The sequence below is a fragment of the Takifugu rubripes genome, chromosome 21 (genome assembly GCF_901000725.2).
Source record: "Takifugu rubripes chromosome 21, fTakRub1.2, whole genome shotgun sequence".
Lineage (NCBI taxonomy): Eukaryota > Metazoa > Chordata > Actinopteri > Tetraodontiformes > Tetraodontidae > Takifugu > Takifugu rubripes.
This window is the reverse complement of record NC_042305.1, coordinates 9348975-9373284: the sequence shown is the minus strand read 5'-3', so window position 1 is coordinate 9373284 and position 24310 is coordinate 9348975. Positions and strand designations below refer to the sequence as shown.

The 24310-nt window shown below is 46.2% G+C and overlaps 5 protein-coding genes across 11 annotated transcripts; 2 read left to right on the top strand and 3 right to left on the bottom strand.

Moving 5' to 3' along the window:
- Positions 1-324: 324 nt before the first annotated feature.
- On the top strand, positions 325-9238 carry adora2aa (adenosine A2a receptor a). 5 transcript variants are annotated; one of them, XR_003886783.1, is made up of 4 exons: positions 325-515; positions 5303-5923; positions 6771-7852; positions 8547-9238. XR_003886783.1 is itself a non-coding variant. In XM_011615446.2 (4 exons), the coding sequence occupies exons 2-4, from the start codon at positions 5592-5594 to the stop codon at positions 8598-8600; spliced, it is 1332 nt and encodes a 443-aa protein (XP_011613748.1). In that variant the 5' UTR covers positions 325-515; positions 5303-5591; the 3' UTR covers positions 8601-9238. The 5 variants fall into 5 exon arrangements, 4 of the variants coding, with proteins under 4 accessions (XP_011613748.1, XP_003974772.2, XP_011613747.2 ...); XM_011615446.2 differs by having other exon boundaries at positions 6771-7716; XM_003974723.3 differs by having other exon boundaries at positions 5338-5923; positions 6771-9238.
- Positions 9239-9566: 328 nt separating this feature from the next.
- Positions 9567-12985, top strand: upb1 (ureidopropionase, beta). The gene is made up of 10 exons (XM_003974567.3): positions 9567-9787; positions 10368-10539; positions 10609-10696; positions 10980-11074; positions 11149-11307; positions 11383-11552; positions 11816-11897; positions 12025-12067; positions 12144-12298; positions 12741-12985. Exons 1-10 carry the CDS (start codon positions 9684-9686, stop codon positions 12822-12824), a joined length of 1152 nt encoding a protein of 383 aa, XP_003974616.1. The 5' UTR covers positions 9567-9683; the 3' UTR covers positions 12825-12985.
- On the bottom strand, positions 12455-16092 carry gucd1 (guanylyl cyclase domain containing 1). Of its 3 annotated transcripts, XM_011615443.2 has the most exons (7): positions 15047-16092; positions 14892-14973; positions 14618-14783; positions 14454-14545; positions 14100-14341; positions 13877-13936; positions 12455-13773 (listed from the first exon to the last, which is right to left on the bottom strand). In XM_011615443.2, exons 1-6 carry the CDS (start codon positions 15051-15053, stop codon positions 13905-13907), a joined length of 621 nt encoding a protein of 206 aa, XP_011613745.2. In that variant the 5' UTR covers positions 15054-16092; the 3' UTR covers positions 12455-13773; positions 13877-13904. The 3 variants fall into 3 exon arrangements, with proteins under 3 accessions (XP_011613745.2, XP_003974771.1, XP_029686123.1); XM_003974722.3 differs by lacking the exon at positions 13877-13936 and having other exon boundaries at positions 15047-16088; XM_029830263.1 differs by lacking the exon at positions 13877-13936 and having other exon boundaries at positions 15324-16088.
- A 781-nt stretch (positions 16093-16873) lies between these two features.
- Positions 16874-19606, bottom strand: LOC101070550 (P2X purinoceptor 4). The gene is made up of 12 exons (XM_003974721.3): positions 19424-19606; positions 19194-19341; positions 19036-19107; positions 18803-18875; positions 18517-18613; positions 18368-18448; positions 18146-18287; positions 17714-17853; positions 17549-17642; positions 17402-17467; positions 17224-17328; positions 16874-17133 (listed from the first exon to the last, which is right to left on the bottom strand). Exons 1-12 carry the CDS (start codon positions 19564-19566, stop codon positions 17095-17097), a joined length of 1200 nt encoding a protein of 399 aa, XP_003974770.2. The 5' UTR covers positions 19567-19606; the 3' UTR covers positions 16874-17094.
- Positions 19607-20399: 793 nt separating this feature from the next.
- zbtb26 (zinc finger and BTB domain containing 26) lies at positions 20400-24266 on the bottom strand. Its single transcript, XM_003974720.3, has 2 exons — positions 24119-24266; positions 20400-22556 (listed from the first exon to the last, which is right to left on the bottom strand). Exon 2 carries the CDS (start codon positions 22532-22534, stop codon positions 21233-21235), a length of 1302 nt encoding a protein of 433 aa, XP_003974769.1. The 5' UTR covers positions 22535-22556; positions 24119-24266; the 3' UTR covers positions 20400-21232.
- Positions 24267-24310: the final 44 nt, after the last annotated feature.

The following is a 24310-nucleotide window of genomic DNA, read 5'->3' as shown; positions in this document are numbered from 1 at the left end:
TGTCTCTCTCCATTTTAGAACATTAACCCAACCCAGTATTAATCAATCAGACTCCTTAATTGGCTAAAAGCTGCTCATTATTGCTCTTCTGTGTATTTATCCAGCTACAACGTCTGATAGTACAAAAGAAAAAAGCGCCTTTAAACCTTTAATGATATTCAGTTTCTATAAAGTTTAAACACATGCACTAATTAATATGTAATTAAAGGCCCGTTTAGCTCACAGACACCTGGCACGACGTCACCGCCCCGCGATGGCGCTGACCCGCCCCCGCAGAGGAAACAACCCGATAAGCTGCAGGGAGGTGCGTGCGTGCGTGCGTGAGGGGAGATAGTGAGGCTGCAAACTGTTCCCTCGCACTTCTCATCTGTGCGGCAGCCGCGGCGCTTTGTTTCCTCCCTTTACAACCGCTCCCTGGCTGGGAGCAGAAGTTTCGGGCTGAGCGACGTCAACGTGGACGCGCGTCACCCTCCTCACGTGTCGGGAGTGTCACCGGCCGACGTCGAGCTGTGAAGGTAATTTAAAAAAAATTAATTCATTCCTTAAATCTGTAGAGTTTGGTCACTTTATTAGAGCCCGGCAGCAATGGCGGTCCTAGATGAGGGGAGGGGGGGGGGATTAGACTGCAGTAGAGAACATATAAAACACTAACGATAGGAAGTGTTGACACAGGCCATAGAGTCAGTGGGGCTTTTGCATCCCCCATGTCCTCACAAGTATCTCAAAAGCCTCAAATGAGGAAACTTTACTTTACTTTACTAGTGATCAACTTTTAGTCACGCGGAGTGAGCATCGGCCGGTCAGAGTGGGGGATAAATGTTGAGTTTTTGGGATAAATGTTGAGTTTTTGGGGATAAATGTTGATTTTTGGGGATGCTGCGTGTGTCACTGGGGTTCGTTTGGCGCAAATCCAGACTTCACGCGCGGTTTAGTCACCACGAGCACTTATTTAATGTGTTTAAAGGGCGTCAGACGTTCCGCCCCGGTCACGTTTAATGCTCTATACTGGTGGAATAGTAACCCCATGGGCGTGCATGAGGTCCGGATAGACGTGCGTGTGACGCCTGGCGGCCTGCGGCACGGGCGCGGAGGAGGCAGACCTTTGGTGCAGGATGTGCACGGCTTTAACTTTGAGAAGGAAACCGATGAATATTCTCCGCAGCTTCCTGACAGACGCGCGGTGCGTGTGCGCGTCCGGCAGCGGGTCGCCCTCTTCCGCCCTCTTCCGAGTTATCTCACAGTTCCCAGCTGTGACCCAAACTCCACCAGACACTCGGTTCGAGACCAAATCTATGAAACTAAGTCCGGTGTCGCCGGACGGGGGCCCATCAGGTGACCCAACCTCAGGACAATTAAGCACCGTTTATGTCTGATGGGTTTTGGGGTGTTATAGCGCCACCTAGAGGGTAGGGGGGACTGCGCCGACTGGGGGTGAAACAGAGGCCAGGCTGATTTTTGGGGTCGAGGGACCTCGGTTTCCAGGCTCCCCTATTTTTGAATTACACCTCTCAGGTTCCTTTTGTTAGAGATTAAATGACCCTCCATCTTTGCCGCCCCTCTTTTATTCACGCCCCATCCTCAGCCTGTCCTCGCCACCATTCCACAGCGCCCTCCCTCCTTTGTCTCCGTCCCCGTGCGCCGTGTCCACCTCCACTCTTGCGTAACCTCCGCGCTCTACTTGTTCCTCACGTCCATTCACACCATCGGAAACTATTGTGCAGTAAAGTCGAGGAAATAAAGCCCTTTCTTAGGTTTCCTCTCGCCTCATTCTGGTTCTTAATCCCTAATCAAGCCGGGGCCTCTAATCCCACTAATTCTGCATTGCACATAAACATATTCCTTCACTTTTTCCTTCACGTTTTATTTTTATTTTTTATTTTTACAAAGACAGAATTTAGTACCAACCTGACAAACCTTTGACCCGGGCTCCACATCCACCGTGCAGCCCGGCGGCGCATCGTACGAGTCGGACTCAAGAATGAACTGATTAGAATTTTGAGGTCAAAGGTCTGCGCGAGCTCGTCCCCCGCCAGTCAGATTTATTTTAGAGTTCATTACAAAGCAGGCACTTTAACCCCTGTCGCTGACCCCCTACAGTCCCCGGGGCAGTAACTCTAACCCAGAGCTGAAGGTATGTGGAGCCGACGGGGCGGACGCGTGAAGAGAAGCTGTCAGCCGCACAAAGGTGGTAGAAAACCAAGGTGAAAAGAGGCCAAAGATGAGAACGATTACAAGAAACTAGTTGATATTTGGAGCTTGGCACTGCAGCAGGAGAGGAGGGAAAGGGCCTGGAAGAGCTGTGGGGCTGCTGCTCCAGAACAGTCTAGACTGGACAGACGGTTCTGCCAGGCGGACGAGGGGCAGCGTGTCCTGGGACAGGATTGTTCGAGTCAGAGGGAGCAGATCCAGCTCGTCCTTTGTAGGCCAACATGAGTGACTTGAACTTAATGCGGGCAGCTAAAGATAGCCCGTGGAGCTTGATCAGCGGTGGGCTGATGATAGCCAGCCCCGATTGGTTAAAGACCAGGCCCCGATGAGTGTGGCAGCCACACACCCAGCAGAGGGGTCAGTAGATAATGCAGCACATCAGCACGTCTTGTACCAGCAGCCGGGTCAGGAGTGGCCTGACCTTTCTGTGGAATAAGGCAAAGACCGGGGCTACGTGGCCAGAGAAGGTCCCACTTATCGTCTACCGTGACCTGGAACAGTCTGGGAAGGAGACAAGTTGTCAATTTTAACGTTGCTGTTGTGGCGAATAGAAACAGGAATCTCAGATTTAGCAGGTTTAAGTTGGGGGAGGTGATCCGTCATCCGTGCTGATGCAGTTTGGGTGTCATCTGCATGATGAAAAACCACGTGGGCGGATGATCGGCAAAGTCGTGCACGGAGCAGCGGCCCCAGCACGGATCCTTGGGGGACGCCAGTGGAGAGCTGGCGAAAGCTGGCGTTGCCGCGGCACCCTGACTGAAGGCCCAGTTAGGTACTTAAAGCAGTGCCAGTGATGCCCAGTTCAGAGAGGAGGATGCGATGGTCGACTGTAGCAAATGTGTCAATTATATCAAAACCCAAACCCCGAAAACAGGAAGCCGATGTTTGATGGTTACCAGCAGCAGCAGCATCCCGTAGCTTATACAACCCAAGGGTACCACGGAATCTGTTCTGCAAGGAAAGGAATCCTCCGTTTGACTCCCGTACGCCGGTCCACTGGACCATGACGTTGGTGTCGTATTTACGCAGCGCTGCAGGATGTGCACCAGGATCCACGTGCAGATGGTGTGATTTTAAGCCACGTCATGTGACCACAACTGTGGACACGACACGCACAATCTCAGGTGACGTTTTCCTCTGAATACTCTACATTTACGTAAATACAGATAATGTGTTTCCTGCCGTCACCAAACCTCTTAAACATATTTTATCAGTGTCGGTCATTGTCGTCATGGAAGCTGCTTTAGAACAGTTAAAGAAAAAACAGTAAATATACGGCAAGAAAATGAGGGGTACGCTATAAGGCCCCCTACTGGTCACACCCAGAAGACTCCTCACCTTGTTTTTATTTTTTAGCCTCTTTCCCCCCAATGATAAATACAAACACAAATAAAAGGAAACAAGAAGATTTTCTAATGCAAAACTATCAAATGCGTAACGTGAGTCTGATACTAAATCAGTAAAAGATGTCTGATTTCGGGGAAACGCAGCACGATTATGTGAGTGTGTGTGTGTGTGTGTGTGTGTGTGTGTGGTGGGGGGGGTTACAGCTGCTGAATTAATCTGGAAGTGGCAATGTTGATCGTGCGGCCACATCAGGACCCAAACGGAGCGCCACACACTGCCGGTTTGTTATAGTGATGCTCGTTCCTCCTCTTCTTCTTCTGGGGAGGTTTTCAAATATGTTTTTTTTTAAAGTTGAATTATGGGCCAGTCCTTCAGAGAGAACCCTCTTTCCCTCGATTATCCGTGAATCCCTGGAGTTTGTTATTGTGGGACGCAGCAGTCGCATGGGAGAATCAACGTGTGGAGCATCATTTCCTTTGCTGTCCTCTGGGATCTTTGGTCTGGGCGCACGGATGCACGAGATGTTTTAACAAGCTGCAACAAATGCGTGTTTCAGGAATCCAATTGAAAAAAAGGACCGCCACAAAACAGGATCGGGGCTTAAGAATCATGGGATCGAGCCACACACAGACGTGACGAAACGAAAGCGTGATGTCTGAACTTGTGAGTTCTGGGTTGACCCAATAGTCCAGAAACCACAATATGACCAAGGCCATCAATGTCTCTGGTTTCCTTCTTACCAGCTTCACTTCTGGGAAAGACCTGCTCTTTAGATGATGAACCCCAGCTCAGCCTGAGCGTCTGAAGGGACAGAAACTCAGTTTTATTTAGCACAATGGCGGTCTTATCAGGATTTTAAAAGTCCGTCCTGGTTTGCCGTCATCTCTCTAAATACAATCACATTTCAAACAACTGCTTTTCCTCTTCTTGCCATGAATCGGTTTGAGCTCCAGACCTTTCTGAAATAATGAACCTAAATCTCTGTCGAAGTTAGCATGAAGTCCCTCCCTGCAAAGCAAACGCACCAATCAAGCAGCCGTGTCAGCAATAAAATCAATAAATATGCTTTCCGACTAACATCATCAGCACACTGAGCTTTTCCAGCCTGTTCACAAACTCTAACCGTCTCTTTTTGTAAAGATAACATTTGCTTTCTTCACGCTGCCTCTGATGTGGTTTATATTTCTTTTCGTGGTGCTTGATCGTGGGGGAGATAAATAAACCCCGTCGTGTTTGTGATTGTTTGTCCAGTTTTAATCTCGTGGACCAAGATTACACGTTGCCCTGTGTTTCGCTAAAAGTGAAACCCCTCCCAGGACTACACGGATAATTCAAGCTCATGCATTTTAAATAGTCACACCGTGACTGGATGTGATCAAATCTATGAAAGTGCAGTGTGGGCGCCATCTGCACTCGTTTTCTCTATTTCCATTGGACACCGTGTTCCACCAGCGCCGCTGCAGAGTCAGGGAAGGTTAAAACTGAATATTAATCTAGTTCATCAGTGTGTTTGGGAGTTGGGAAACATCCTCTTGATGTCTGTTTTTGTTGGGCCGTCGAACCCGTCTTACTTCGCTGCGATTGGCCAATATTCTGGCGAGCACACTAAGTTTCTGTTCGATAGCTGGGAGGAAATTGTTATTTTTAGGCGGCGTGACATATCTGATTTTGGTGCGTCTGTCGAAAGTCACTTCCCCTATCATAAAAAAACATTTCCTCTTTTCCATTTCTGCACCTCCGTCTTCAGCAGCATAACGTTCCAGCCATGTGTGTTGTTGGCAGCACGTCAGGCCCCGGAGAGCATCATGGGAAAACGCTGCTGAGGGGACGAATCTGAGGGGCGAGGACAGCGGAGGAGCTTTTTCGGATCTGAAGCCTCGGCGATGGTTTGCTGAGCTGGGAGAGAGAGATCCTCCACACGCGGCTGAAAGTGTTGGTGGAGAGCAGGCTGAGCTCACTGGCTGCCAGGCTGCAGCTATGGTCCTTGAGGTCAGCGTTCCTCGCTCCTCATCAGTTGTCCCGCCGCTCGTGCCATCATGCTGGACCCCTACACCATGAGCTACATCGTCCTGGAGCTGCTGATCGCCGTGTTCTCCGTGTTGGGCAACGTGCTGGTGTGTTGGGCCGTGTGTCTCAACAGCAACCTGCAGACTATCACCAACTTCTTCGTGGTGTCTCTGGCGGTGGCGGACATCGCCGTGGGCGTCCTGGCCATTCCGTTCTCCATCGCCATCAGCACCGGTTTCTGCTCCAACTTCTATGGCTGCCTGTTTATCGCCTGCTTCGTGTTGGTCCTCACCCAGAGCTCCATCTTCAGCCTGCTGGCCATCGCTATCGACCGTTACATCGCCATCAAGCTACCGCTCAGGTATGGGAGGCACTGCAACAGGACATGATGAATTCATGAATTTTGAAATAACTGGTAGCAACACAACCCCCCCCCCCCCCCCCCCCGCGCGCGATATCTTTTAAAAAACAGCAGTTTTTCCCCCCCTTATTCAATTTTGCTTTTCCAATTTTTAACATCTGTTTAGCAAGACTTGACGTCTGAGCCTCAGCTGAATAAATATGTCTAGAAGCAGACGCTCTCTTGAGGTTTCGTCCCCCTGGAACTCTTGTATGTTTTACTGTGTAACCCTCCGAGCAATCCAATAATATTTATTTTGCTGTTAAAACTTTAAGACTAGCTGAAGGTGGCTTGTGTGGAGCCCCAGAGACGGCGTCCTCATCTGAATCTGGATCCCTTTTTTCCCCTCCACACAGAGCTCTCAGCTCCGTGAGGGGTCTTCTGGTGTTTTTCACATTACTGATGCGTTGTTGCAGGGTGTGTGTGTGTGTGTGTGTGTGTGTGTGTGTGTGTGTGTCTGCTTGTTTTTGCGACATTAACCTTTGCACTTCAACATTTCAAATATGTGAAAAAGCAAAGACAAATATCTCAGCTGCTCTCCCACACTGAACTGCAGCCACACTCAAAATAGCCTCTTCCGTTGAGGACTACTTAAAGACCTTGTTTGTACTTTGACTGCAGGGATGCGGAACGATCTTCCAATGCTGTTCACCACAGTCTATTTTTGACTTTTGGACCCCCTCCGTGGAGGTTTTCACTCCCTGCCGATAGTCGGCTTTGACTTTGTAGCATCCTATTATGATGGGCGACGCCGCCACTCTCCTTGGTTCCACAGCGGTTTTCTGATGTTCCTTTCTTTTCTCTCCAGGTATAACAGCTTGGTGACCGGTAAGCGGGCACAGGGCATTATTGCCATTTGCTGGGTTTTGTCCATCGCCATCGGCCTGACCCCCATGATGGGCTGGCATGTAAAACCTGAACCCTCCCAAGACTGCTCCCCGGGTCTGGTCAAGTGCCTGTTTGAAGAGGTGGTCCTCATGTCTTACATGGTCTACTTCAACTTTTTTGGCTGCGTGCTGATCCCCCTGCTGCTGATGCTGGGCATCTACCTGTGCATCTTCATGGCCGCTCGGCACCAACTCAGGCTCATTCAGCTGAAAGTTGTCCATGGTGAAAGATCTGGCTCCACGCTGCAGAAGGAGGTCCAGGCTGCCAAGTCTCTGGCCATCATCGTGGGGCTCTTTGCAGTGTGCTGGCTGCCCCTGCACATCATCAACTGCTTCACCTACTTCTGTCCCAAATGTTACCGCCCGCCGATGTTAATCATGTACACGGCCATAATCCTGTCCCACGGCAACTCTGTCGTCAACCCCTTCATCTACGCCTACCGCATCCGAGAGTTCAGGCAAACCTTCCGCAAAATTATCAGGCGCCACATCCTGGGCCGCCGGCCGCAGCTGGAGAGCAGCGGCAGCAGACGCACGTCCATTCACAACAGCGTCACTGACTCCATCAGACGCAACACAAATGGCCTCAGGATGGACCTCTTCAACGAGCACAGCAGCAGCAGCTGTGAGATTTCCTACCACTGCCCTACGGAGATCTCCATGCGGGGCGGTCTGATAGCAGTGTCCCACGCTCCTCTGTCTATCATCATCGCCCACTGTCCTCACGTGACCTCCTGTCCACTGCAAGCCCTCAAGCAGAGCGAAACCTCCACGCTTGCTAACGAGCAGCACGTGGAAGGACAGCAGAGCAGCAGCCCTCCTGAAAACACGATGGACAAGCAGGACATCGGTTCAGCACAAGCCTCGGTGATATTAAATGAACAGAAATCAAATAGCTGCTTTACTGAGCCGGCACTGATGTCCTGACACACGCTCACAGGCGGGAGTTAAAGTCAAAGCGGACGTTTTGATGCGGTGGCTAATTATGTGTGATTACATCATGGTATGATTATTATTTAAAAAAAACCCAACCAACTCTTCACAAGTAGGCTTAATTAGCACTAGCACTGGTGTTGTCCCCCAGCTAAGCCCCGCCCACAGGGATTTTACTGTGACCGAATTGGTATTTATTGTGGTTTCCAGGCTCCATACATGCAGAACACACACTCCTTCCTGGTGTGCGCGTCTGTCATGCTGCGATAAAACGTTCCACAAATGCTTTTAGTGCATCTACTGCTGGAAGCAGGACAGTTATGGGAATGTGTTGGATAAAATGCACAGAAGTGGCCCGTCCATGTTCCTGTGATGCGTAGTTACATTTACGGGGTCTCCAATGTTGCTGTGGCAACAGTGTAGGTTTTATATATATATAATTATTTTTTTTCTTTAGTTTCAGCTGGCTTGGCCAACAAAACTAAAATCCACTCTGTATATTCAGCCCTCCTGTCGATGCACTGAAGGAGAACACAACCACAAATACATTATTTCACCACTGTTTTTGGTTATGGTGGATGAGAGCAGAAGCTGCCTCACTGTCGATGACCTCACAATGTCTCCGCTGTTCACGTCTGTATTTAAAATCGATTGAAAGCAGGGATTAAAATAACTAAATGCTGCATCAGTGCTTTTGCTTCCTCTATGCAGTTGGAAATTTTCTGATTAAAGCATTAAATTATTGATAGATTTTTTTTCCCCAGGGATACGGACACACCCAGCGGATGTCAGGGAGGATCGTGTGCACTCCTGCGTGAAAAGTTGCACTTGCTCGGGTCCATCCGAGGGACCTGTGAGGGTGACGGAACGTGCTGCCAGCCTCTGTAGCACATTTCTTTTCAGTGCTCGTCACTGTGCAGCTGCAGCCGTCTGTCTCTCAAACCACCTACAATAATGCAGTCTAAATAAATTGTTTGTGCTACATGGAGTGCTGAATTTAAAATGTTCCCAGACTCATTTATCCAGCTCCAGGCATCCCTTGGTGTTATTAAGGGTGGGGTGGGGTCTGATGTAGAATCCCACTGAGTCACAAACTTTGATTTTTTTTCTCATTCTGGGAAGCAGAATCTCAGAGAATCTTTGAAGTGCATTATTTTCCCAGCTTTTATCATCATTCCCGTGTGAGTTCAGGTTACAGGGCCAGCGTTTATTGGGTTTTCACGGGGAGGGGGGGCTGGGGCACTTTTAATGACTCATCAGAGACCCCCCCATGTTTTAGCACTACATTATTTTAAGTTGCCATGCTAAATGTTTGTCCAAAAGAATATCAATGACAGTGATTCCTGAGCAGTACAAGACATGCTGTTTTTGTTTACGTCGTACTAATGGAGGGGCTGATTTAGCTACGCCCTTATTAACATGCCATGATATGAAATAAATACATGTAAAACTCCATTTTCCTGTAGCAAACGAGTGAACGATGGTGGAAATTAAAACCAGTTTCAAGTCAACGAAAGCTACTTAAATTCGACTCTCTGCGGCCACCTGCAGGCCAATATCGTTAATTCTTAAATCTATAAAATTATTACAAATATTGTGAGTACTTTTACGGAATCTTATTTTATTCCGTTTCTATGCACTTTTTAATATATATAATAGGAATATATTTGGAGATATCTTTTTCATTTACCCAGTCATGAGTGGGTTTGACCCCTGTTTTTCCACAGAAAGTTCCGCACTTCACTCGGTTAATTAATGACTGGCGTCGGTTTTGAACCGTCGACCTTTCCTAAATTCTTCAGTTGCGTCAGACTCAGTTATATAACAAGTGGGAACAAACAAGACCGCAGCTCAGGATAAGCAGACGCCGCCGCGTAGTGCTAAAATAAAAAGCGTGGAACATGTCCGTTTGCGAGTTTGAATCCCTGGAGAAGTCGCTGGAGGCTCACTTGCCAGAGGCCGAGCTCACAGAGGTGAAGCGCATTTTATTCGGCCAGGGCGCGGGGTGAGTTATCGCGAGAACTTCTTTAACAGGTTATTACTGTTATCTTTTCTAAATTACGTTTCTCATGTAAACCGAGCCTACATGTTACATAATTATATACTGTGGGTCATAGTAAAAGTATATTGTCTTGTCCTGCACCTCTCAATTGTAATTAATTTTAACTTTGGTTGTTCTTGGTAAATAATTGTTCTGCTTAATGAACTTTGGCCAGAGTTGCTGCAGTTTCTACCACACAACCTTTAACCTAGTCAGAGTTCATATAGTTCATCCATGTTGAGGCTCAGTATGTCCAACATTATGTTGGAAATTAAAAGAGGTCCTGACTGTTTAATCATCCTGTAGAAATAGTATGAATTAATTTTATCTTACATTTATTTATATCTATGATTCATGTGTCTGTTCCTCTCCTTTAACCTTTAATTATTTCATTTTTAAACTTTATTTAAGGCAGGATTTTGATAGTTATGATACAAACATTGATTCAACCAGAAAGTATTTGCCAAAATTGGATCAATAGAAGTGGAAATATTCACAGTCATGAAAGGAACCTTTTCTAATTTTCTCCTTTGGATCTGAACAGGAAGTTGGACCTCCCGTCCGGCGCCGTAGAAGCTGCCTGCGAGCGTAACTTTGAGCTGCAGGGTTACAGGTTCGACGCTGTGCAGGAGCAGCTGCGGCCGCCCAGAAGGACCCGTGTGGGACTCATCCAGCACCACATTGTGCTGCCCACCGACGCCCCCATCCTGGAGCAGGTATTGACATAACAGGACTTGTAGTTGTGTGTTTGGCTGCATCCATTGATAACTGTCAATCCTTCACAGATCAATGCCATGCACAGCCGCATCGGTGAAATCATTGAGGTGGCGGCCATGTGCGGCGTAAACATCGTTTGCTTTCAGGAGACATGGAGTGAGTTGTCACATAATATTTAGATTAACTCAGAGACCATTGAAATATTACTTGAGTTTCTCTTTTTCTCTCTCATTTGCTGTTAATTTTCACTTCAGCAAGATATTGAAAATTGAATCGAATAAAAAAACTGTCTTAAAGAAAAAGTCATTTCAAAATATTGCCGAAGATTATACCTCTTATATAAATTATTCCTCTTATTGGGTATTAATTTTAAAACCACGGTTCCATAAAATTGGTCAAATTGCCTCCTCAGTCAATCGGCCTCCTCTGCTCTCTGCAGCTATGCCCTTTGCCTTCTGCACCCGTGAAAAGGATCCGTGGACCCAGTTTGCCGAGTCGGCTGAAGACGGGAACACCACGCGTTTCTGTCAGGAGGTGAGGCGACAGTCGTGCGACAGCGCGACAACGTGCTGGACGGCAGAACATTAACGCTGTCGCTCCTACATCAGTTGGCCAAAAAACACAACATGGTCATCATCTCTCCCATCCTGGAGCGAGACGAGCTGCACAGCACCCTGTGGAACACCGCTGTGGTGATTTCCAACTCTGGAAACGTGCTGGGAAAGAGCCGGAAGAACCACATTCCCAGGATCGGGGACTTCAATGAGGTTGAGCCTGTGTGTTTTTACTGCATCATCTTATCCAGCGTATGAAGTTAAATGATCTCTTTGTTCCAAACCCAGTCCACATATTATATGGAGGGAAACACGGGACACACGGTGTTCCAGACACAGTTCGGGAGGATAGCTGTCAACACCTGCTACGGGCGCCACCACCCTCTCAACTGGTTCATGTACAGTCTGAACGGAGCCGAAATCATTTTCAACCCTTCGGCAACTGTCGGAGCTCTCAGGTGAAAATAAGGAATGAGATATGGCATCTTATTCTGGCTCCCTTTCACCCTGTACGTCCTCCGTTTTTCAGTCTTTGTAGATTGTGCAGCAAAAATTCTTAAATCAGATTCTAGTGAAATTAGTATCCAGCACCCCAGTGATGGAATAAGTTCTGACTTCCTCCTAAATCCCTGAAAAATGCTACAGATGGACCTCGTGAGATGTCAAATCTCTACTGATGTTATGACGTTATCACATCACCTCTGGTGTTCTCTATCCCCAGTGAGCCCATGTGGCCCATTGAAGCCCGGAATGCCGCCATTGCCAACCACTGCTTCACCTGTGCCATCAACAGAGTTGGGACGGTGAGTTCTTGGGCTGTGATCTGATTAATCACAGGCACATCTGGTTAAAGGGTCCACATGGTGATAACACCAGAAACTGCCCTTAGCTCAGGGTCTGCGTGACTGCGCTTCTTTCTCATTCCCACAGGAACATTTCAAAAATGAATTCACATCCGGTGATGGAAAGAAAGGTAAGAACTTTGTTCCCTGGGATTGGGAAGTTTATTCATGGCAGTGACTGACTGACGGCTCTCCTGACTGGTACAGCTCATCACGACTTCGGGTATTTCTATGGATCCAGCTACGTGGCTGCTCCTGACGGCAGCCGCACCCCGGGCCTCTCCAGAACCCGGGACGGATTACTGGTGGCAGAAATGGACCTCAACCTCAACAGACAACTCAGTGACAAATGGAGCTTTAAGGTAAAAACAGGCAGATGAGCTGGATAGTGTCATATCTGAGCAGCCTGTGCACTTATATAAACTTATCAAGCAACTATCAAATCTAACACATCATGCAAAATACTTTAAATCGGAGTCAAGTAAGGCTGCATTCCTGCAAATAAATGCTAGTCCCAGTCATGACTTCATTGATTTTATTTCTGTATAACAAAGTTAAAGGCAGAACAGCATAATGCTGCTTTAATAATAGATTTGAACACCTCAAGCTGCTCAAATTGTACATAATATTCAGCAAAAGTGGTGCAAAATACAAACATCAGGTCAGAGATGTTCAACAGTTTGAGGTAAGTCAAAAAGTCAGTGAATGCATTAAACAATAAACCAGCCCGTGCTGGACGTTGCTTCCACCTGCTGTCCTTAGGATGTCAGAGTTATTGCTTTGATCTGCCCGTTTATTTTACAGATGACTGGACGGTATGCTGAGTATGCAGAGGAACTCGCCAACGCCGTCAGACACGACTTTAAACCACATGTAGTGAAGGAGTAGAGCCAGTACAAAAATGATGGGAGGTTTGTACCTTCAACTGTGTCAATCATTTCATACAGAAAATAAACCCCAACATCATTGTGTCTTCCCTGGATCTACATCTCTGCTCTAATAGTTTGTCCTAAAGTTGTGGCCAAAATGTGCAGTAAAAAAAAATAAAAACCACATTATGCTCAATTTCCAAGGTTTTAATTGCAGCAATAAATGTGGCTGTTTCCTAAAAAAATATATCTGCAGTTTAAAATATCCTGTTTGTTCACAAGCAAGATGAGTTAAAAGATTTATGAAAGCAAATTTATGGTTACTTTTTAATTTTAAATAAGGTTGGATGCTTTCAAAGGTGTAGTGCAGGTACAAATACATAAAATGAAAATAAAACCTGGGGCTGTTGGAAAAAGACCTGTTTTGTTCCATGACATGATTAAAGAAAAGTCCCAATTCAGAACCTGCTCACAAAACAGGCGTGACCCTGGAGGCCGTTCATTACCTGAGACGCTCAAAAACACATCAACTTCCCAGCTTTCCTGTTGAAAGAATCCTCAGTAAAAATAAAAAAAATAAAGTTTATAGATAAGTAGAGGTGAGGCAACCAATGTCAAACAAGATACATTAAATGTGCACATTTTGCCCAAAAGGTTCCTTTTCTCTCAAGATTCCCACATCCATTCAGTTTTCATTCCTCAACTCACAGTTGGAGTCCGCTGCTCCAAATCCGTGAGCAACCACACTCAAAATCCTACAATGTGATAAAAATCTGCTTCAGGGATCTCATCCCAGAGTTTCTAATCCTTCTGGCGTGAGCAGACCAGGCTCTGTACACCTGAGGGGACAGCAACGAGATGAAGGCTGAAGAGTCATCAACTGTCCTTGAACACAAACAGGATGTCTTCATCGGTGCCGTAGCTGCGCCACGCATCCTCAAAATTTTGGAAACTGGTGCAGCACACCCCTGAAAACCCCAAAACACATCATTATTGACATTATTCATCTTAAATTCTGTGAGATTGCTGCCATGAAATGACACAAGCTTGTAATATCAAAATAAAGAATACCTTCACTGTAGCAGCATCAGAAAACTGTTCACTTTCTTGTCAGTTCAAGTATTTTGTGATCTACAGTCAAATGCATCATTCTTTGAAATGCATAAATAAGACTCCCCATTGAGGGGCAGAGCACGAACAAAACAACCTTAAAACCAATCATCTGGGGGTTGATGGCTTGGGCCACTCAAGAGACTGACTAATTAACTTGTTTTAGACATCAAAATGTACTCACGGTCAAAATATGCAGGGTTGTTGTAGTAAATGGAGCCAGTGGTTTTGTTAAAGCCACACAATACGATAAAGTGTCCTTGGTATTCTGGTTTCCTGCAAAAGCACTTCTGGCCCACCGGCAGAAAGCAGCAGTACTTTACAGGTGAGGAACAGTCTTCACACTTCAAGACCACGGCGTTGACGAGCACTATGGCAACGTGGCCCTGCTCCAGGTGAGCCTGGATCTCCTGAACTGACACAGAGCTGTGGAACAATAACCACAAATCCAAATCTTTCATGAAGCAAAGAAAGCACGATGACAGACGCAATGTCAACTAATTTACCAAATGTAACATTAACATAAAACTGAACTCACCATTTTTTTACTACAACACCTTTACTTTCTGCATTTTGGAAGAGTTTATTCACTCGGTCTTCTTCCGTGTCAAAGTGTTTCTTATAAAAAGACTGCAAGGGGGGAAAAAAATGTAACTGTCAGAGCAATAACACACCTTTCACTCTGCTTTGACTGCAACTTACCTGAGTCCGAAAACCCTTATCAACACCCAGAGTCTGTGTGCAGAAGCAGTGCCTGATGTCCAGGTGGCGCATGAGGTAGGCCAGATCAATGGTCCAAACACTCTGGGTCAGCTTCAGCTCCCAGCAAGTCTTCTCAAAGTCTTCTTCACTGACTGGATGGAGATACCTAAAAAAAATAAATCAGAGCCTGATGGACTCTGTAGAGGACTACCAAAACGCAACAAGGAACTGTAACTTGTGAGGGTGTGAGTCAGGAACCCTGGTGTGTATTTACCTGAGAACCATCTTGGAGCAGGCTAACCCACAGTCCCAGTGATACTGCTGCTGAATGGTGGGCACATTCAGCAAAACATCCTCTGAGAAAACACCAATATTCCATCAAAATAACATACACGTGTACTGTCCTGTTGTTGAATCCCCCCTACTCACCTGCCATTCTGCTGGATTTTTAAGTCAGCGGCCAACTACTGGGCCGAGTTAATTTACGACATTTGAGAAAATGGGTTGGGTTTGCTCATCTACACTAGCCCCAACGCACTAGCGGCTAAGATTAGCTGTCGGGCTAACAGCGGCTATTAGCAGCTTCTCATTACAGTGATACCAACTCATCGAAACAGACCACTACTAGAAATAAGGCCGCCATCCAATCGCACATAAACGATTAACGTTTCTTTTGACGCTTCTCTTTTCTGAGTTCTGTTCGAACCTCTTCTGATGGTCTTCTACTTCTCTGGCTGTTATCCTGCAGAGAAGCTTGTTTGTTGTGGCGCCAGACAATGCTGCCCCCACATGGAGAGGAGGACTCATAACATCATTCTACTCATGGACACAGCGTCACGAAACAATTCTTTGCTCAAATAGAGCACGTAAAAATAATGCAAAGATACAAGCAGGGTAAAATAACATAAAATATAAGGTAGTAAGAGAAAAGCAACAGTGGCATGTAAAATTGTTTTCTTTGTGGCCTATTTTTGTTGCCTAGGAAGCCATGTTTTAAAATACTAACATGATCTGTAAATGGAAGCACAGCAGAATATTACTTACAAAAATGACATTACATCATGGTGTTTTTAAGGTTATTTCTGTTTTAAAAAGAAACCACAAGTTTATACTGTAAATTATATTAATATATATTATATAATAATTGATTTTACACACGGCCAGTGTTGGGGTCCAGGGGTTGTGTCTGGCTTCGTCCAGCAGGGGGTGCGCTGGAGCACAATTGGCGGCAGCTGGCAGGCGCACCTGTAGGCAATTTACATCTGCCGCCTATTTAAGCAGGTTGTGCCTCCCTATCAGGGCCAGGGGGGTTGTGCGGATTCCCTCGTGTGGTTAGGTTTTCCCTTGTCGTGGTTCTCTCCGGGTACTCCGGCTTCCTCCCACAGTCCAAAGACATGCAGGATTGGGGATTAGGCTAATTGGAAACTCTAAAATTGCCCGTAGGTGTGAGTGTGAGAGAGAATGGTTGCTTGTCTATATGTGTTAGCCCTGCGATTGACTGGCGTCCAGTCCAGGGTGTACCCTGCCTCCGCCCATTGAGCTGGGATAGGCTCCAGTCCCCCCGCGACCCTCAGTGGAGGAACAAGCGGTAGAAAGTGAGTGTTTGGTTTCCGTAGCCAGAGTGTGGTGGTTTTGCCTCTGGTTGAGTTTCCTGCAGTCCAGGAGGACTGCTTCTGTCTCTTGGGCACGTTCGAGGTCTTCATGCCGTTTGCTGGACCGGCGAGCGTGCCGCGCCGGACTCCCGAGTTCTCTGCAGTCCAGGGGGGCTGCTTCTGGTGGAGGACTTACCGGTGGACCTGTGAAGGGCAGACTCCGGCGGTCCTGGAAGACTGCCTCTGTTCCCTGGTGTTCTGCGGTTCTGGAGGGCCGCTTCTGTCCCCGAGTGCTATGCAGTCCTGGGGGACTGTATCGGTTCCGGTGTTCCCTCGGCGGTCCTGGAAGACTGCTTCTGTTTCCTGGAAGACTGCTTCTGTTCCCTGGTGCTTGGCAGTCCTGGAGGGCTGCCCTCGTCTTCCTTGTGTTGCTTTCCCCCTCTGTAAATAAAACCTTTGACCCTTTTACCATTGTGTCCTGCGTTCGGGTTATTTTACAAAAAAAAAACCAACCCTCGTCCCGTAACAGAACCCCCTGGCCCTGATAGGGAGGCACAACCTGCTTAAATAGGCGGCAGATGTAAATTGCCTACAGGTGCGCCTGCCAGCTGCCGCCAATTGTGCTCCAGCGCACCCCCTGCTGGACGAAGCCAGACACAACCCCTGGACCCCAACAGGAACATTTATTGTCATACTACATCAATTATACAATGATATTTAAAAGCCAGATGAAGGGTCTGGACAAAACAGGCTTTACTGTCACACACTGAACATTTTATTGAGGAATTTGGATAATGTTGATTATTTTTTTGATTGTTTTGTTTCTGATTGCAGAGCACTTTTAGATTTATCTGCAGGAAAAAGTTCCATCTTGAAATGACAGCACTACTTTTGGGTTCCATAAGTGGGTCCCATTGACAGCACCTGTGGTAAACAAGGAAACAAAGCAGAAAGTAACAGGCCACCTGTGACGTCATGCTTGATCTGTCAGCAAAGAGGTGATCGATAATTTACCGATTCAGCATCAGTATCCTCCAACAGCAGGGACACCTTGTGTCTTTTGTAGAGATCTCTTTTTCGCATGCACGTCAGCATAACCCAGTCAGTAACTGGAGGAACCTGAGAGGGAGGAAAAAGGAAATCCTCGCTGCTCTGTCTTTCCTCCGTCTTTCTCATGATCACACCTACTTACCAAGCTGAGCAATGCTAATGCTGCAGCCAAGTTAATTATGGTTGGTACAATGCCGAATTTTCCCGCCTGTAGGATCAGAAAAGGGGGTATTATGAAGGAGATTATACGCTAAATAAAATGTTTTAAATAAGATTTATGCAGACTCACAGTTCCAAAGACAATAACATTAAACCGGATTCCATATGCTTTAATCAAGGTTCTTGTCTCCTTCCCATCTGGGGTTTGGTAGTATTTTGCAAACCTACAAGCAGTGTTCATTTTATTAAATACACTCATGTTCAGCTTAATTTCATTCTTTAAAGGGAGTTTCACCTGAAGTTTAACCCAGTGGCCACATCGTTGAGAGGATTTTTGTTGTCCATCCTCCGGAAGGTGTATTTAGGATGGCATTTATTCCCTTGTGGCCAGTCCAGGTTACAGCTCCAGTCAATAAATATCCCGAGAACGCCACCCTGAATGAACATGAAACCACTAATGACAGGGGATTTCAGACGACAGCAGAGCTTAAAAGCTGCCTCAGTATTTTACAATAACGACTGCTGAACACTGTGAAAGACGGCTGTTATCGCAGCAGTGACCGTCCCGGATGTGTGCCACGGTGTAAAGACACATCATCCGTCTGTTTATGCCGGTGACCTGTGTCAGGGAACAACTAGTGCACTAACAACCATGTACACGTGTGCTCGTTCATGTTTTTAGCAAGCTGGTACTTTCAGAACCGTCTCCTTTGGCATTTAGGCCGACCTTCACAGCCATGTCTTGAAAGTCCTCTCCAGCCTCTGAAACCATGTATTTGAGCTGGAATATGGGGCATTCGGGGTCCGTTTCTTGGTCGTATTCACAGCTCTTGAGGTACGAGGACCCGATGTGAGGGAGTATGTTCCTCCTGAGGAGACAACGACGAGTAACAGATGTGTGTGCACGCGCGACAATACCTCCGCATCATGTGCACACTGACTGACTGACCTGTGGAAATTAAACTTGGGGTACATTATGCTGTTTTTGATCAGCACGGTGAAGTTTTCAGCTGCTGCCAAGATGGCGGATCTGCAGGTCAGAGAGACGCGTCAGTCCACATCATTTCCTGCTGGGAAAATACAGGGATGTTTGCTTACTTTGGCGGCTGTGCGTCTATTTCCAGAGGGCACCACGAGAACACTTCACACGTCTTCATGTTGGTGGAGAATTGCACACACTGTCCTGTTTGTACACCTAAAGAAGAGCCAACTTTGACTTTATTTTAATGTATCATACATATTTTCTCACCTGCTTTTATTTTTAATGCCATCTGAATGTTTTTATGTGTTTCTATCCGGCACATTTTACACTGCTTCTGCATCAGTGATGAACTTTCATTTTAACATCTTTATCTCTTCATGCACTGTTGGTACTAAAGCCTACCATTCCCACGAGGGTCAGTGAGGCCCTTGATACAGTCGGAATCACGCATGCACGTCGTTTTGGGGTTTGGAAGCTGGAGAAGAAAACCAGGGTGTTCATTTTACCACCAACATGCTTTTGGAGATCAAATCACCATGAAGATGTAATAACACTAGACTGCGGATTTGTAGGTCAAACTCAAAATTCATCAGGGATTATGAATAATAACACCACAGAATGGAACAATAACTCACTGCAGGACAGCGGGACTGAGTTTGATTGGGGGTAATGACCACATTCGTCAACACAAAGAAAGAATCATCACCCTGTGGAAACACGAGATCATTAGGTGGCAGCAGGAAAGTAGATGTTAGTGTGTTCTCTCTAGAATAAAAATAGGAATACTATCTACCTGAGGAGGGATGACATAATCTGCCACATCCCAGAGCCTGGCGTCCATGTCAGAAGTGTTGGTGAAGGCGAATCCTTTCACTTTGGTGGTCACGGTGCTGATGACAGAATCGTTCTCCTGGTAGGACTTCCTCACCACACAAATGTACCTGTAACAGTTCAGAGGTACCATGACCATACAGGTCCCTGCAGCTGCGTGTGTTCATCATCCCACCTCACACCTTTACTCACCCCACCACATACAGCAGGATGAGAATCTGGATGAACCTGAAAATGCAGCCGACCCGTAAGTTGGGGATGACCAGCGTTTTTGCCGTTTCATAGTCCAAAAATGCGTGGAGGCAGTTCTGGCAGAAGTCCACGACCCTGCTCATCTCTGCACACCGGTGATGATCTGTGCCCCCACACGCCGCAGTCGCTCTTCAAATCACCTTATTCAAATTAGGAGGAACGGACACGTCCTCCGCCTGCACAGCGGGAGCATTTACACTCGTCACATCAGCAACGACAACTTTCACCATTTTATCTTTACTCTAAATCTGATTTAAGGGTCTTCACACAAGCATATGTGGCGTATTTAATTCAGGAAGTACAAACCAGTTTATTTCTAGTTCCTCGAAGCCAGTGGTGTTCTGTATTCTCGTCATTTTCAGATAAATGAAGCAGATTTTTAAAAAGAATACAGCTCATTTTTGTTGCCGTCGGCTCATCGTGCAGCCCTAACGTGATAGCGAGAATCATCTTAACCTGCAGAATATTCAACTTTAATCCCAGAGGGATTGATGGGTTTAAATAAACGTATAAAAGTGCATTTAAAAGGCTGCAACCCACATGCAAATGACCGCCTGCTCTAATCTACTGCTGTAGTGATCGACTGACTGGAGTGAAGATTACACACAGCAGCAAACAAATGAAACTCTGTGTTAACAGCCACCCTAAATTTAAATGCAGGTTACGATAGTATTCAAAACAAAGGAAACATCTGTTCTCGTCTTTTCGAAAAAGCGCTTTGATGACTGTGGAAGACACCTTTATTTCCAGTAAATGCACTTAAAATGGAGCAAAATCAGCCTAAACGTGATCATAATCCTGTTTTCATTATGACATAATGTTTGACTGCAGGGACGCAGAGACAGTCAAAATGTGATGTTCAGTGTGAGAAATGCAGGAAATTTCATTGCTTTTTAACTCGCTCACACAAGTACACTTTGATCATTAAGGGATTTAATTCCATGATCATTCTTAGAACAAAGGACAGACACAAATGCCACTTTGGTCCAGTAGTACCTTCAAGGTCTGCACACCTGAACCTTACAACACATCCACATAGTGTTTACTAATGTTAGATATTTTTAACACCTTCAAGTTTCATCATGTCCATATTATAGTCACACAGTTAAAAATGGCTACAATGCTCAATATACAAATGACTGATACTCCATATACAGGGAATATGTACTCGCATTTTCTACTTTTGCTAAAATTAGACAACAGACACGAGTTATTATCCATCACGAAGTGATGACAATGTTCTGGGTGTTGGTGCAAATTTTTCAAGTATAACGACGGGCTGCATCAAGTTGGAAAAAAAATTGAGATTCCGATGAATTACTTAAAAGTTTCACTGTCACTAATCCATTTATTACAATGTCAAGTAAAAACAGAGGACTTTCCCTAAAATACATGTTTTTCAAATGGTAATAAGTCTATATTTAATTTCTATTACCCATCACTCAAAAACATTAAAAGGAAACTGGTTAAAATGTTTATTCTTTTGGTTCATTTGAACAAAATAGTGATTCTAATTCAAATCTGATCAACTGTGCAGCCCTAAAACATAGGCATCAACAATGCACCGAATAAAATTCTAGTCCACAGTAATGACGCTACAGTAAAACACAGATAAACAAAAACCTCCAGTTTAAGATCTTAACGCGTTTGTAAGCCTTAAACACAAGTCGGACTTGATGTTTGTGCTTGTGATGTCATTTTTCTTTACAAGATTTCATCAGTGTATCCAGCAGAGTGATGACAAAAAGTTCAGAGCGTTCCCATTTGGCCAAAATCGAAGTCCAGCCCCCCGTCTTGCAGGCTGCCTTCGTTAGCGTTGTCCAAACTGTTCTTCCCGTGAATCTGTTTCAGGTGTTTGCGGAGAACCGGTTTATGGGCGAAAACCATCTCGCAGTAGTTGCAGCGGTGTGGCTTAACGCCACTGTGTAAATTTAGATGATCTTGCAACGAACACTTCTGGGTAAAGGTCTTGCCGCAAATTTTACACTGGAAAGGCTTGATGCCAGCGTGGACGCGCATGTGTCGGTGCAGGTTGCCCTTCTGCGTGAAGGTTTTACCACACAGGAGGCACATGAACAGCTTGTGCATCTTGAGGTGGTTGGCATAGTTCTCCAGCTGGCGGAAGACCCGCGCACATTTAGGACACTGGTGGTACCACTGACGGGGGTTGTCGTAGTTTCTTGGATACCCAAGGTGCTTGTCGGCTAGAGGGGGACTAAATGGGAATCCAGCCATGCTTGGAAGACTCGCTATCTCGCTGCCACGACTGTCCACGGTGGAGTTGACGAGGGAGTGCTGAGGTTCAGGGGAATGAAGGGAGGCAGGGGAGCTGCTCGTGAAGTGCCCAAAGATGGAGGATTCGGCTGCGTCGTTGACAGACTCCACCTTTACTATAGTTATGTCATTGTCTACCATACCCTGCCGGGGACATCTGCCTAGGTTCTGCACAGGGGACTTGGACTCCAGGATGACGTCGTCATCGTCATCGTCATCCGTTTCAGTGCCATCGTTGTCGTCATCAAGCGGCTCCACCTTCTTGACTTCCTGATGAACAGTTCGGCCCTCGCAGTGCTCTTGCTCTCTCTGAGGCTGGGAGGACACACTCTCCTGCTCCTTTTCAACCCTCACATCCAAATTCATCTCTAGTTGCCGGGGGGATGAGGGCTTAATGAATTTGTTGAGCGCTTGGGTGCATTGTTTCACAATATGACCCATCTGCAGGAAGCTGGCCACAGTCAGGTAGTGCACCAGCTCCAGCTCTGGAAACTCCAGCTGCCCAGTGTAGCAGGATAGCAACAGCTGTCGCCCCACCTCAGCTTCCTGGATCATGGTGATCTGAACCTCTTTGGAGTCCTGCTGCAGAATGAACTGATCCCTCAAGAAAGACGAGCCAGCTGCAAACACTACTTTGTGACCGGGCACCTCCAGCTGGTTGATACGAACAGTTACATCACAGAAGCGTCTCTGGTGTCGGAGGAGATTCATCTTCTGGAGCATGCAGTCGCCAAATGTGGCAAAGCGGAACTGCAGGATCACCTGGTTCTGGGCCATAGTGAACAGATCGCCAACGCGCCTGAGAAGAGAACCAGACACGGTGAAGCTCACCTGCTTTAACTAGTCAACTGACACATCTAACAACAAACTATGGGATTTCTGAAATCTGGCAGTTATTTGCATAGTCATACACTATATTGCCAAAAGCATTCACTCACCTTCCTTGACTCATATATGAATTTAAGTGACATCCCATTCCTACTCATAGGGTTCAATATTATGTGCGGCCACCGGACAGCTATATATTTGCAGCTATAACAGCTTCCACTCTTCTGTGAAGGCTGTCCACGAGGACGAGTGTGCTTATGGGAATTTTTGACCATAGTTTTCCAGAAGTGCATTTGTGAGGTCACACAATGATGTTGGACGAGAAGGCCTGGCTCTCAGTCGCCTTTCTAATTCCTCCCAAACGTGTTCTGTTGGGTCAAGGTCAGGACTCTGTGCAGGCCAGTCAAGTTCATCCACACAAGACTGTCATCCATGTCTCTATGGACCTAGCTTTGTGTACAGCCAGGTTGGAAGAGGAAGCTCCACAAACTGTTCCCACAAAGTGTGGGGCATGGAATTGTCTGAAGCATTGAGAGTTCCTTTCACTGGAGCAAAGGGGCCAAGCACAGCTCCCTAAAAACAACCCCACACCATAATCCCCCTGCCACCAAACTACACTTGGAACAATACAGTCCGACAAGCATTGTTCTCCTGGCAACTGCCAGAGAACGTGTCTCCATTGCTCCAGAGTCCAGTGCTTTACACCACTGCATCTGACGCTTTGCATTGCATTGCACTTGGTGATGTATGGCTTGGATACAGCTGCTCGGCCATGGAAACCCATTCCCTGAACCTCTCTGCACACTGTTCTTGAGCCAATCTGAAGGCCACATTAGGTTTGGAGATCTGTAGCTATTGACTCTGCAGAAAGTTGGTGACTTCTTCGCACTATCCGCCCCCATCAGCACCCGCGCCATCAGTTTACAGTGGCATTCCCAAACACTTCCACTTTCTTATAATACAGCTGGCAGTTGACTGTAGAATATTTAGGAGCAAGGAGATGTCACGACTGGATTTGTTGCACAGCCTAGCTCACCCTATCACAGTTCCAGGCTGGAATTCACTGAACTCCTGAGAACGACCCATTCTTTCACAAACGTTTGTAAAAACACTCTGGATGCCTTGGTGCTTGATTTTATCCACCTTTGGCCATGGACGTGAATGGAACACCTGATTGTGATTATTTGGATGGGTGAGGGAATACTTTTTGGCAGTATAGTGTATGTGTACCAAATGAGAAATGTAGCTATTTTAATTGGACTTCGAATCAACATTAGCTTAGCACTATGTTTTGATATTGGCCTATTAAATGTCAGCGAGTACAATGCAACACAACACTAGCCCTGTTTAAACGACTCTTTTGACTTAATAATAGTTTTGTAAAACAAAAGAAAAAAACCAACAAACAAAAAAAAACACAGATACTTCAATGTCATCCACCTCAAATTCACAGATAATATACCGCAGTTAGCTTCCTATGATACTAGCGACGACACTAGTGATTAACGCGCATTAACAATATACATTTTGTACCTGTTTACCGACGTAAAGACACGCGTTAGATGTGGATTAAGGTTCCCATCGACGAAACACACAATATTTGCTAATCCAGTGATGTGAAGGAAGCTTTTATGGGACTACTTCTTCTTCTTCTGCTGCTTTTGCTGCTTCTTCTTCTTCTTCTATACATATAACACTCAACTTGTGGTAATACTGCCATTGACT